Raw genomic sequence first — 13,827 nt, 5'->3', positions numbered from 1 at the left:
AAGTGAACTCAAAATGAGCAAAAATTGGGATAATTCTGGGGTTTTTCCTGGGAATTTGAGGTCTCAGGGGTCTCCTCCATCTCCAACCCCCAAAAATTTGGGATAAAAACCCAAAAAAAACCCCAAAACTCCAGAAAAAGCCATTTATTGATTGCAGGGTGGGATTTTTCTGGGAAAACTCTGGAATTCCGGGATTTTCCTGGAATTTTGGATCTCAGGGATGATTTCCCATCCTCCAACCACCCAAAATTCAGGATAAAAACCCCAAAAATCAACAAAAAAACCCCAAAAAACCCCAGAAAAAGCCATTTATTGATTACAGGGTGGGGTTTTTCTGGGAAAACCGCAGAATTCCGGGATTTTCCTGGGAATTCTGGATCTCAGGGATGATTTCCCATCCTCCAACCACCCAAAATTCAGGATAAAAACCCAAAAAATCAACAAAAAAACCCCAAAACCCCCCAAAAAGCCATTTATTGATTGCAGGGTGGGGTTTTTCTGGGAAAACTCTGGAATTCCGGGATTTTCCTGGAATTCTGGATCTCAGGGGGATCTCCCCAACCTCCAACCACCCAAAATTCAGGATAAAAACCCAAAAAATCAACAAAAAACCCCCAAAAAACCCCCAAAAAACCCCAGAAAAAGCCATTTATTGATTCCAGGGTGGGATTTTTCTGGGAACGCTCTGGAATTCCGGGAATTCCCGTTTTTTTCCCGGGATTTGGGGGCTGTCAGCGCAGCAGGTGGAAGGTGAGGCCGTACATGAGCAGGGGCTGCGCGGCGGCGATGGCCACGGTCAGGTACAGGCGCAGCTGGCTCCGAGCCTCGGCCGCCGGCTCCGCCAGCAGCTTCAGCCTCAGCGTCCGGATCTGCGGAATTCCGGGAAAATCCGGGAATCAGAACCTCGGGATCAAACCCTCGGGTCCTGAAATCCCAAAATTCCCACCAAAATCCCATTTAAAGATCCCAAAATCCACCCCAAAATCCCCTCGGTTGAGATTCCTGAGAGCAGCTTCAGCCTCAGCGTCCGGATCTGCGGAATTCCGGGAAAATCCGGGAATCAGAACCTCGGGATTGGCCTTTTCCAGCTCCTCAGGTCCTGAAATCCCCCTAAAATCCCAAAATTCCCACTAAAATCCCACCAAAATCCCATTAAAACAACCCAAAATCAGCCCCAAAATCCCCTCAGGTGCAGATTCCCGAGGGGAGTTTCAGCCTCAGCGTCCGGATCTGCGGAATTCCGGGAAAATCCGGGAATCAGAACCTCGGGATCAAACCCTCGGGTCCTGAAATCCCAAAATTCCCACCAAAATCCCAAAATTCCCACCAAAATCCCATTAAAACGACCCAAAATCCCCTCGGTTGAGATTCCCGAGAGCAGCTTCAGCCTCAGTGTCCGGATCTGCGGAATTCCGGGAAAATCCGGGAATCAGAACCTCGGGATTGGCCTTTTCCAGCTCCTCAGGTCCTTAAATCCCAAAAAAATCCCCAAATTCCCACCAAAAAACAACCCAAAATCCACCCCAAAATCCCCTCGGTTGAGATTCCCGAGAGCAGCTTCAGCCTCAGCATCCGGATCTGCGGAATTCCGGGAAAATCCGGGAATCAGAACCTCGGGATTGGCCTTTTCCAGCTCCTCAGGTCCTGAAATCCCCCTAAAATCCCCAAATTCCCACCAAAATCCCATTAAAATAACCCAAAATCAGCCCCAAAATCCCCTCGGTTGAGATTCCTGAGAGCAGCTTCAGCCTCAGCGTCCGGATCTGCGGAATTCCGGGAAAATCCGGGAATCAGAACCTCGGGATTGGCCTTTTCCAGCTCCTCAGGTCCTTAAATCCCAAAAAAATCCCCAAATTCCCACCAAAATCCCATTAAAACGACCCAAAATCCACCCCAAAATCCCCTTGGTTGAGATTCCTGAGAGCAGTTTCAGCCTCAGCGTCCGGATCTGCGGAATTCCGGGAAAATCCGGGAATCAGAACCTCGGGATCAAACCCTCAGGTGCTGAAATCCCAAAAAAATCCCCAAAATTCCCACCAAAATCCCATTAAAACGACCCAAAATCCCCTCGGTTGAGATTCCCGAGAGCAGCTTCAGCCTCAGCGTCCGGATCTGCGGAATTCCGAGAAAATCCGGGAATCAGAACCTCGGGATTGGCCTTTTCCAGCTCCTCAGGTCCTTAAATCCCAAAAAAATCCCCAAAATCCCCCCCCAAAAATCCTTAAAAAATCAAAAGAAAAAGCCCAAAAATCCCCCCAAAAAATCCTTTAAAAAATAAAAAAAAAAATCCAAAAAAAATTTTTAAAAAGTCCCAAAAATACATTAAAAAAATCCCAATAAATCTAAAAATTCCCCCAAAAATCCCAAAAAACCCCCAAACCCTCCCTGACCGTGGCTCCAAAAGGAATTCCCGGGAATTTCCCCGCCCCGGAATTCCCAGAATTTCCCGGAATTCCCGGGATTTGCTCACCATGAAGATGAAGATGCTGAGGCAGCTCCAGCCCAGGGCGGCGTGGTACCCGGCAGAGCCCAGGAGCAGCCCCGACAGCAGCCCCGCGATCATCCTGCCCGGAATTCCCAAAATTCCCAAAATTCCCGACACAATCCAGGAAATCCGGGACGAAAACACAAAAATCTGGGGTTAAAACCTCGAAATTTGGGGTAAAAACTCCAAAATTTGGGGTAAAATCCTCAATAATTGGGGTAAAATCCTCAATAATTGGGAGTTCTGGCGCTGCCCAGGAGCAGCCCCGCGATCATCCTGCCCGGAATTCCCAAAATTCCCAAAATTCCCGGCACAATCCAGGAAATCCGGGACAAAAACACAAAAATTCGGGGTTAAAACCCCAAAATTTGGGGTAAAATCCTCAAAATTTGGGGTAAAATCCTCAATAATTGGGAGTTCTGGCGCTGCCCAGGAGCAGCCCCGTGATTGTCCTGCCCAGAATTCCCAAAATTCCCAAAATTTGGGATGGAATCCATGAAATTTGGGGAGAAAACACCGAAATTTGGGGTAAAACGCACAAAAATTAGGATAAAATCAAGAAATCTGGATAAAATCCCCAAAAATTGGGATAAAGCCCCAAAAATTGGGATAAAATCCGTAAAACTCAAATAAAATCCCCAAAAACCCAAATAAAATCCCCCAAAGTCCAAATAAAAACCCCAAAAACCCCAAATAAAATCCCCAAAAATCCCAAATAAAATCCCCAAAAATCCAAATAAAATCCCAAAACTCCAAATAAAACCCCAAAAATCCCAAATAAAATCCCCCAGAAAATCTAAATAAAAATCACCAAAAATCCAAATAAAACCCCAAAAATCCCAAATAAAAACTCCCAAAAACCCAAACAAAATCCCCAAAACTCCAAATAAAAACCCCAAAAATCCCAAATAAAATCCCCCAAAAATCCCAAATAAAAACCCCAAAAATCCCAAATAAAATCCCCCAAAAAATCTAAATAAAAATCACCAAAAATCCAAATAAAACCCCAAAAATCCCAAATAAAAACTCCCAAAAACCCAAACAAAATCCCCAAAACTCGGGATAAAAGCCCCAAACCCCCCCATCCCGACGGAGATTCCCGAATTCCCCCGGAATTCCGGGCTCACCCCACGTATTTGTACCCGGCGAGCGCCACGACGTCGGCCGGGCCCAGCTGGGACGAGCCCGGAGCCAAATGCAGCGCCAGGAGCTCGGTGAGAACCTCCAGCAGCAGCCAGGCCAGGGCTGAGCTCGCTGCCAGCCCCAGGCTGTCCGGGGAAAACCTGGAATTCCAGAATTCCATGGGAATTTGGGAATTTGGGAATTGGGAATTCAGGGATTTGGGGTTTGGGAACAGCCCCGGGTTCAGCGCCAGGAGCTCGGTGAGAACCTCCAGCAGCAGCCAGGCCAGGGCTGAGCTCGCTGCCAGCCCCAGGCTGTCTGGGGAAAACCTGGAATTCCAGAATTCCATGGGAATCTGGGAATTGGGATAACGGGAATCCCGGAATCCCAGAATCCCGGATTTGGGGTTGATTTGGGGTTTGGGGATTGGGGTTTGGGAGGGACGGGGTTAATGGGAACTGAGCCAGGCCAGGGCTGAGCTCGCTGCCAGCCCCAGGCTGTCTGGGGAAAACCTGGGAATTCCAGAATTCCATGGGAATTTGGGAATTGGGAATCCTGGAATTGGGAATTCAGGGGTTTGGGGTTTGGGAACAGCCCCGGGTTCAGCGCCAGGAGCTCGGTGAGAACCTCCAGCAGCAGCCAGGCCAGGGCTGAGCTCGCTGCCAGCCCCAGGCTGTCCGGGGAAAACCTGGGAATTCGGGAATTCCATGGGAATCTGGGAATTGGGAATCCTGGAATTCCAGAATCCCGGATTTGGGGTTTGGGGTTTGGGGTTTGGGGTTTGGGAACAGCCCCGGGTTCGGTGCCAGGAGCTCGGTGAGAACCTCCAGCAGCAGCCAGGCCAGGGCTGAGCTCGCTGCCAGCCCCAGGCTGTCCGGGGAAAACCTGGGAATTCCGGAATTCCGTGGGAATCTGGGAATTGGGAATTCGGGAATTCCAGAATCCCGGATTTGGGGTTTGGGAACAGCCCCTGGTTCAGCGCCAGGAGCTCGGTGAGAACCTCCAGCAGCAGCCAGGCCAGGGCTGAGCTCGCTGCCAGCCCCAGGCTGTCCGGGGAAAACCTGGAATTCCAGAATTCCATGGGAATCTGGGAATTGGGAATCCCAGAATCCCAGATTTGGGGTTTGGGAATTGGGGTTTGGGAGGGATGGGGTTAATGGGAACTGAGCTCGCTGCCAGCCCCAGGCTGTCCGGGGAAAACCTGGGAATTTGGGAATTCCATGGGAATCTGGGAATTTGGGAATCCCGGAATCCCAGAATCCCGGATTTGGGGTTTGGGGTTTGGGAGGGATGGGGTTAATGGGAATTGAGCTCGCTGCCAGCCCCAGGCTGTCCGGGGAAAACCTGGGAATTCCGGGAATTCCATGGGAATCTGGGAATTGGGAATCCCGGAATTGGGAATTCAGGGGTTTGGGATTTGGGAATTCCGCCCGGAACAGTGGGACTGGGAATTGGGATAACGGAACTGGGGATGGGGATGAAGATGAGGATGAGGAAGAGAGTGAGGATGAAGAGCACGAGGATGGGATAAGGATCAGAATAGGGATGAGGATGAGGATGAGATGAGGATGAAGAGCACAAGGATGGGATGAGGAAGGGGATGAGGGATGAGGATGAAGATGAGGATGAGGATGAAGAGCACGAGGATGGGATGAGGAAGGGGATGAGGATCAGAATAGGGATGAGGATAAAGATGAGGATGAAGAGCACAAGGATGGGATGAGGATCAGAACAGGGATGAGGATGAAGATGAGGATGAGGATGAAGAGCACGAGGATGGGATGAGGAAGGGGATAGGAATAAAGAGGATGAGGATGGGGACAGGAAGGGGATGAAGATGAGGGTGAAGATGAAGACAAGAACGAGGACAAGGAAAGGGGTGAGGAAGATGAGGACGAAGATGAGGAAGGGGATGAGGACGAGGATGGGAACAAGAAGGGGATGAAGATGAGGATGAAGAGGATGAGAACAGGAAGGGGATGAAGATGAGGATGAGGAAGATGAGAAAGATGAGGATGAGGATGAAGAGGACGAGGACAGGAAGGGGATGAAGATGAGGATGAGGAAGATGAGAATGAGATGAGGATGAAGAAGATGAGGACAGGAAGGGGATGAAGATGAGGAAGATGAGAATGAGATGAGGATGAGGATGAAGAGGATGAGGACAGGAAGGGGATGAAGATGAGGATGAGGAAGATGAGGATGAGATGAGGATGAAGAGGATGAGGACAGGAAGGGGATGAGGATGAGGATGAGGAAGATAAGAATGAAGATGAAGATGAGGATGAGGATGGAGATGAGGATGAGGATGAGGCCGAAGGTCCGTACCTGTTCTGGGTGCCCAGGGCCAGCCCGGCCAGCAGGATGTAGGTGAGGAAGGCCATGGCTGCGGGAGGAAGGACACGGAGCTCAGGGATTGGGGGGATTTGGGGGAATTTGGGGGAATTTGGGGGATTTGGGGGAATTTGGGGAATTTGGGGGAATTTGGGGGAATTTGGGGGAATTTGGGGGGATTTGGGGGAATTTGGGGGGATTTGGGGATATTTCAGAAATTATTGGGAATTTCAGGGAACTTTGGGGATTTCTGGGGAATTTTTAGGGGGATTTTGGGTTTTTTTGGGGAGGGGTTTTGGGGTTTTTGGGGAATTTTGGGGGGTTTGGGGGTCCCAGGGTGGATTTGGGGGGATTTGAGTTGGATTTTGAGGGAAAATTTGAGGTTTTGGGGATTTTGGGGGTCCCAGGGGGTTTTTGGGGGTCCCAAGGTGGATTTCAGGGGTCCCAGGGGTGATTTTGGGGGTCCCAGGGGGTTTTTGGGGGTCCCAAGGTGGATTTTGGGGGTCCCAGGGCCGTTTTTGGGGGTCCCAAGGTGGATTTTGGGGGTCCCAGGGCCATTTTTGGGGTCCCAGGGGGGTTTTTGGGGGTCCCAGGGCCGTTTTTGGGGTCCCTACCCGGGATGTAAAGGTCAGGGGCGTTGACATCGAAGCGAGGGGCGACGGGACCGTCCTGCTGGTACCGAACCTGCCAGTCCTGGGGGCTGGGGGTGTCAGGGACCCCAAAATATCCCAAAAACACCCCAAAATATCCCAAAATATCCCAAAATATCCCAAAAACACCCCAGAAACACCCCAAAAACACCTCAAAATACCCCAAAAACATCCCAGAACACCCCAAAATATCCCAGAACACCCCAAAATATCCCAGAACAACCCAAAAACACCCCACAACACCCCAAAAACATCCCAGAAACACCCCAAAATATCCCAAAATATCCCAAAATATCCCAAAACCACCCCAAAATATCCCAGAACACCCCAAAACATCCTCAAACATCCCAAAATACCCCAAAATATCCCAAAATATCCCAAAACCTGCTCCCAGTGCCCCCCAGTCCCTCCCAGTCCATTCCCAGTCCCTCCCAGTTCCTCCCAGTCCCCCCCAGTCCATTCCCAGTCCCCCCCAGTCCCTCCCAGTCCCTCCCAGTCCCTCCCAGTCCCTCCCAGTCCATCCCAGTCCCCCCCAGTCCATCCCAGTGCATCCCAGTCCATCCCAGTTACCGGGTGTCCGAAGGGGAAGAGCAGCAGCCTCAGTTTCCTGCCCACGTACGCCGTGTCCACCGCAAAGTAATACTTGAGAGTCCCTGCAGGGAGCCAGCGACACAGCTGGGGATGGAGAGAGCCTTCATCATCATCATCATCCCCATCTTCATCCTCATCATCACCTTCATCATCATCACCCCTATCCCCATCCCTGTCCTCATCATCATCCCTGAGCGCTGCCCTCATCATCCCAATATCAACCCTTGAGAGTGCCAGCGGGGAGCCAGCGACACAGCTGGGGGGAGAAACAGCCTTCATCATCATCATCATCATCATCATCATCTTCATCATCACCACCTTCATCATCATCATCATCATCATCATCATCCCTGTCCTCATCATCACCCTGAGCGCTGCCCTTCATCATCCCAATATCAACCCTTGAGAGTGCCAGCGGGGAGCCAGCGACACAGCTGGGGACAGAAACAGCCTTCATCATCATCATCTTCATCATCTTCATCATCCTCACCTTCATCATCATCATCATCACCCCTATCCTCATCCCTGTCCTCATCATCACCCTGAGCGCTGCCTTCATCATCCCAATATCAACCCTTGAGAGTCCCTGCGGGGAGCCAGCGGCACAGCTGGGGACAGAAACAGCCTTCATCATCATCATCATCATCATCATCATCTTCATCATCATCATCATCATCACCCCTATCCTCATCCCTGTCCTCATCATCACCCTGAGCGCTGCCCTTCATCATCCCAATATCAACCCTTGAGAGTGCCAGCGGGGAGCCAGCGACAGAGCTGGGGATGGAGAGAGCCTTCATCATCATCATCATCATCATCTTCATCATCATCTTCATCATCTTCTTCATCATCCTCATCATCCTTGTCATCATCACCATCATCATCATCCTCATCATCATCATCATCTTCATCATCATCGTCCTCATCATCCTCACTGAGTGCTGCCTTCGTCATCTTCATCTTCATCATTCTCATCATCATCATCACAAGGAGCCTGACTGAGCACTGCCTTCATCTTCATCATCATCATCGTCATCATCATCATCATCATCATCACTGAGCGCTGCCTTCATCATCATCATCATCATCATCATCATCATCATCGTCATCATCATCACCACCATCCTCATCCTCCTCCTCACCGAGCGCTGCCTTCATCCCCACCCTCCTCCCCCTCCTCATCCTCCTCATCCTCCTCATCCTCCCCCACTTTTCTCCTGGATTTTTTCCCGATTTTTTCCCATTTTTTTCTGATTTTTCCCCAATTTCTCCTCCTCATTTTTCATCTTTCTTTCCCCGGTTTTTCCCCATTTTTCCCCCCGTTATTCCCCCCCGTTATTCCCGGTCATTCCCGGTTTTTATTCCCGGTTTTCCCCCCGTTATTCCCGGTTTTTCCCCCCGGTTCCTCACGCTGCCCTCCACGTGCGAGGCCCAGCTGCTCCCGTAGGCGGCGGCCAAGCTGCTGACGGGCTCGGCCAGGAAGGCCCCGGGAGCCGCGAACGGCGGCGCGGCCGGGCCCGGTGAGGATGAGGAGGCCGAAGGCGGCGGCGGCGGCGGCGGAGCCCCGAAGCCCCGGCCCGGGGAGGCCCCGGGAGCGCTCGTGTCCTCGAAGAGCGGCCGCGGATCGGCCAAGCGAGCGGGCCCGCGGCGCTTCGGGGCTGCCAAAGGAAGGAGAAGCGGATTCGGGACGGGCCCGGAGCGCGGGGCCCCCCCGGGCCCGCCCGGGACTCACGGGCAGCGGCGGCGGCCATGGCGGCGCTTCCGGGTCCCGCACCGGGAGTCACGTGGTGAGGACGGGAGGATCTGATTGGCTCAGAGGCCGGAAGTGCTGCCCGCGGATAAGATGGCGGCCGTGCCACGAGTAAAGATGGCGGACGCGGCGTTCCGGTTGTTTCCACGGCAACGGGGAGGTTCCGCCGCCTCCTGATCGCTCGGAGCGTCCCCGGAACGTCCCCAAAGCGTCGCCGGTGCCGCTGAGGCCCCGGGGGCGTCACGGGCTCCGGTGGGATCCAGAACGGCGGCGCGGCCAGCTCCGGTCACCGTGAGTCACGTGGTTTAAACGGGAGGCTCTGATTGGCTGAGAGGGCGGAAGTTGTTGGCGGGAAAGGAGCGCGTGCCCGGAGTTAAGATGGCGGCCGCGGCGCGCAGCGGTTCCCATGGCAACGGGGCCTGTGCACGGGCCTGGCGCCTCCCGCGGCCGGGGAGTCCCGAAAGTGCCCCAAAAGTGTCAGAAAGTGTCCCAAAAGTGCCCCAAAAGGGTCCAAAAGTGCCCCAAAAGTGTCCCCTAAGTGTCCCCTAAGGGTCCCAAAAGTGACTCCAAAAATGTCCCGAAACGTCTCCAAAATGTCCCAAAAGTGACTCCAAAAAGGTCTTCAAAATGATCCCCACATGTCCCAAAAGTGTCCCCAAAAATGTCCCCAAAATTTCCCAAAAACAACTCAAACAACGTTCCCAAAAAATCCCACAAAATTCCCCCAAAATCCCCCCCCTCAAAAAAAAACCCAAATTCCCCCAAAAATCCCCCCAAAAAGTCCTCCCAAATCCCCCGCAAAAAAACCCAAAATTCCCCCAAACGCCCTCAAAATCCCCCACAAAAAAACCCCAAACCCCCCCCAAATTTCCACCCACATCCCCCCCCAAAAACCACAAAAATCCCCCCCCCAAAAAACCCCAAATTCCCAAAAATCCCCCCCAAATCCCCCCAAATCCCCCCCAAATCCCCCCAAATCCCCCCAAATCCCCCCAAACCCCCCCAAATCCCCCAAATTCCCCCAAATCCCCCCATTTCCGCAGCCGCTGCCTTTGGGGTTTTTATTGGGGTGACACCGGAGGGGGGAGGGGCCGCTCAGGGACCCCCAAAAGCGGAGGGGGGGGGAGGGGAGGGGGGGGGGAGGGGGGGTGTGCGTGTGGGTGCAGCGGCTTGGGGGGGTCTGGGGGGATTTGGGGGGATTTGGGGGGATTTAGGGGGGTTTGGGGGGGATTTGGGGGGGATCTGGGGGGATTTGGGGTGATTTGGGGGGGTCTGGGGGGATTTGGGGTGATTTGGGGGGGATTTAGGGGGGATTTGGGGGGGTTTGGGGGGATTTGGGGAGGTTTGGGGGGATTTGGGGGGATTTGGGGGGGATCTGGGGGGATTTGGGGGGATTTGGGGGGGATTTGGGGGGATTTGGGGGGATTTGGGGGGGATTTGGGGGATTTGGGGGATTTGGGGGGATTTGGGGGGGTTTGGGGGATTTAGGGGGGATTTGGGGGGATTTGGGGGGGATTTGGGGGGGTTTGGGGGTGATTTGGGGGGGATTTGGGGGCTCTCAGGGGGCCCTCATTGATTTTTGGGGGGATTTTGGGGGTCTCAAGGGGGTCCTGAGGGGCTCTCGTTTGATTTTTGGGGGAGTTCTTGGGGGTCCCGTGAATTTTGTGGGGGTCTCAGGGGGGGTCTCATTGATTTTTTGGGGGGTATTTGGGGGTCTCAGGGATTTTTGGGGGGTCTCAGGGGGGTCTCATTGATTTTTTGGGGGGGTCTCAAGGGGGTCCCGAGGATTTTTGGGGGGTATTTGGGTGTCTCAGGGATTTTTGGGGGGGGTCTCAGGGAAATTTTTGGGGGTCCTTGGGGGTCTCATTGATTTTTTGGGGGGTATTTGGGGGTCCCGTGGATTTTGGGGGGTCTCAGGGGGGTCTCATTGATTTCTGGGGTGATTTTGGGGGTCTCAAGGATTTTGGGGGGTCTCAGGGGGGTCTCATTGATTTTTTGGGGTGTATTTGGGGGTCCCGGTGGATTTTTGGGGGTCTCAGGGGAGGATTTTGGGGGGGATTTGGGGGGGGGAGGTGGTCCCCGGAATTTTGGGGGGGGAGGTGGGGGAGGGGTCACCGAGCCCCTCCCCCAAGGGGGCGTTTCCAGCCCAGCACCGAGGGGGGGGAGGGGCGACCCCCCCCCAAAAAAAAAAGAGCACCAAAAATGGGGGGAGGGGTCCCCAAAAAAAGCTCCAAAAATGGGGGGAGGGGTCCCCAAAAAAAGCACCAAAAATGGGGGGAGGGGTCCCCAAAAAAAGCACCAAAAATGGGGGGAGGGGTCCCCAAAAAAGCACCAAAAATGGGGGTGGGGGGTCCCCAAATTTCAGGGAAAAATCAAGGGGGGGGTCCCCAGGGTGGGGGGCGCCCCCCGGAGTTTTTTGGGGGGGGGGTTTCAGGTCATGGCTTTTGATGCAGCCCCTCCCCAAAAACGGGAAATTTTGGCGGGGGGGTCTCCCCGAATTTGGGGGTGTTTGGGGGGGGCTCCCCCCCCCCTCCTCAGTTGCTCTCCAGGTTTGGGGTCTGGGGGAGCCCCCTCCCCAAATTCGGGGGGGTCCCTGGAAGGGTCAAACCATCAGCCAGGAGCCCTGGGGGGGGGAGAGAGGGGGGGATGGGAATTATTGGGGTGTCCCCCTCCCCTCCCCCCCTCCCCCCTCCCCAATTTTGGGGTCTCCCAAATCCCCCCCCCCCCAAATTTGGGGCCATTTTTGGGGTTTTTGGGACCCCCATTTTGAGCTCCACCCCTCCCCCCCCCCTGATTTGGGGGTCGTTATTGGGAACCCCCCAATTTTGGGGCTCCCCCCTCCCATTTTTTGGTGCCCCCTCCCCATTTTTGGGTCCCTCCCCATTTATGGGGTCCCTCCCCCCATTTTTGGGTCCCTCCCCCATTTTTGGGGTCCCCCTCCCCATTTTTTAGGGTCCCCTCCCCATTTTTGGTGTCCCCCTCCCCATTTTTGGTGCCCCCCTCCCCATTTTTGGTGCCCCCCTCCCCATTTTTGGGGTCCCCCTCCCCATTTTTTAGGGTCCCCTCCCCATTTTTAGGGTCCCTACCCCCATTTTTTAGGGTCCCCTCCCCATTTTTGGGTCCCCTCCCCCCCATTTTTAGGGTCCCCTCCCCATTTTTGGGGTCCCCTCCCCATTTTTTAGGGTCCCTCCCCCATTTTTGGGGTCCCCCCCCTCCCCATTTTTGGTGCCCCCTCCCCATTTTTGGGGTCCCCCTCCCCATTTTTGGGGTCCCCCTCCCCATTTTTGGGGTCCCCTCCCCATTTTGTGCCCCCCCCTCACCGCGGGGTCTCTCCGGCCCCAGGGGGGGGCTCAGTCCTGGGGGGTCCCCGCTCAGCAGCCGCCCCTGGGGGGGACAAACGGGGACAGGACCCCCAGAGTGACCCCCCGAGTGACCCCAGAGTGACCCAGAGTGACCCCCAGTGACCCAGAGTGACCCCCAGAGTGACCCCCAGAGTGACCCCCAGAGTGACCCAGAGTGACCCCCAGAGTGACCCAGAGTGACCCCAGAGTGACCCAGAGTGACCCCCAGAGTGACCCCCAGAGTGACCCCCAGAGTGACCCCCAGAGTGACCCCAGAGTGACCCCCAGAGTGACCCAGAGTGACCCAGAGTGACCCCCAGTGCCCCCCAGTAACCCCCAGTGCCCCCCAGTGCCCCCCTGACCACTCCCAGTGCCCCCGAACCCACCCCAGTCCCCCCCCAGTCCCCCCAGTCCCCCCCAGTCCCCCCCAGTCCTCCCAGTCCCCCCCCAGTGTCCTCCCAGTTCCCCCCCAGTCCCCCCCAGTCCCCCCCAGTCCCCCCCAGTCCCCCCAATGTCCCCCCAGTCCCCCCCAGTCCATTCCAGTCCCCCCCTGTCCATCCCAGTTCCCCCCAGTGCCCCCCCAGTCTCCCCATTCCCCCCAGTCCCCCCCAGTTCCCCCAGTCCCCCCCAGTCCCCCCAGTCCCCCCCATCCCCCCCAGTCCCCCCCGTACCAGCCGCCCGTGGTTCGTTCCGGGGGTCTCCAGCTCCGCCCGTTTCAGGGGGGCCCCGGGGTCCTCCCAGCTCGGCTCCCGCGGCCTGGGGGAGGGGTCAGGCCACGCCCACAGTCCCAGAGCCACGCCCACAGCCTCAGGGACACGCCCACAGCCTCAGGGACACGCCCACGGGAACGGGGACACGGGAACGGGGACACGCCCATGGGAACGGGGACACGCCCACAGCCCCGCCTTCCGTGCCCCACCCTGGTCACACCCTCACAGGCCACACCCACCCACACCGGGACACGCCCACGGGAACGGGGACACACCCACAGCCCCAGGGACACGCCCACAGCCCCAGGGACACGCCCACGGCCTCGGGGACACGCCCACGGCCCCAGGGACACGCCCACAGCCTTAGGGACACGCCCACGGCCCCAGGGACACGCCCATGGGAACGGGGACATGCCCACGGCCCCAGGGACACGCCCACAGCCCCAGGGACACGCCCACGGGAACCGGGGCACGCCCACGGCCCCGCCTTCTGAGCCACACCCTGACCACACCCTCACAGGCCACACCCACAGCCCCAGGGACACGCCCACAGCCCCAGGGACACGCCCATGGCCCCGCTTCCAAGCCACACCCCTACAAGCCACGCCCACAGCCCCAGAGCCACGCCCACCACACCCCACCCTGACCACGCCCTCCCCTCCAAGCCCCGCCCCTTCCCGTGCCCCACCTTAAAGTCACGCCCATCACAAAGCCACACCCACCCCCCTCGTTAACCCCCTGGCCCCGCCCACCGCTCATTAACCCCCCTGGCCACGCCACCCCTCATTAACCCCGCCCACCCCTCATTAACCCCTCATTAACCCCTCATTAACCCCTCATTAAA

At 55.8% G+C, this 13,827-nt stretch overlaps 1 protein-coding gene and 1 long non-coding RNA gene across 7 annotated transcripts; both read right to left on the bottom strand.

Moving 5' to 3' along the window:
* Window positions 1–478: 478 nt before the first annotated feature.
* YIF1B (Yip1 interacting factor homolog B, membrane trafficking protein) lies at window positions 479–9,218 on the bottom strand. Of its 6 annotated transcripts, none has more exons than XM_058859856.1 (8): window positions 8,915–9,218; window positions 8,593–8,840; window positions 7,162–7,266; window positions 6,556–6,634; window positions 5,936–6,015; window positions 3,613–3,768; window positions 2,471–2,564; window positions 479–869 (listed from the first exon to the last, which is right to left on the bottom strand). In XM_058859856.1, the coding sequence occupies exons 1-8, from the start codon at window positions 8,931–8,933 to the stop codon at window positions 601–603; spliced, it is 1,050 nt and encodes a 349-aa protein (XP_058715839.1). In that variant the 5' UTR covers window positions 8,934–9,218; the 3' UTR covers window positions 479–600. The 6 variants fall into 6 exon arrangements, with proteins under 6 accessions (XP_058715839.1, XP_058715833.1, XP_058715836.1 ...); XM_058859850.1 differs by having other exon boundaries at window positions 631–869; window positions 5,936–5,993; window positions 8,915–9,068; XM_058859851.1 differs by lacking the exon at window positions 479–869 and adding an exon at window positions 1,975–2,112 and having other exon boundaries at window positions 5,936–5,993; window positions 8,915–9,068.
* A 2,141-nt stretch (window positions 9,219–11,359) lies between these two features.
* LOC131590119 (uncharacterized) lies at window positions 11,360–13,109 on the bottom strand. The gene is made up of 3 exons (XR_009279977.1): window positions 12,945–13,109; window positions 12,253–12,316; window positions 11,360–11,555 (listed from the first exon to the last, which is right to left on the bottom strand). It is a non-coding gene; the product is annotated as an uncharacterized LOC131590119 (long non-coding RNA).
* Between the last annotated feature and the right edge of the window lie 718 nt (window positions 13,110–13,827).

Source organism: Poecile atricapillus, chromosome 31, assembly GCF_030490865.1.
Source record: "Poecile atricapillus isolate bPoeAtr1 chromosome 31, bPoeAtr1.hap1, whole genome shotgun sequence".
Classification (NCBI taxonomy): Eukaryota; Metazoa; Chordata; class Aves; order Passeriformes; family Paridae; genus Poecile; species Poecile atricapillus.
The sequence above is the reverse complement of the archived record's forward strand: the minus strand, read 5'-3'. Positions and strand labels throughout refer to the sequence as shown.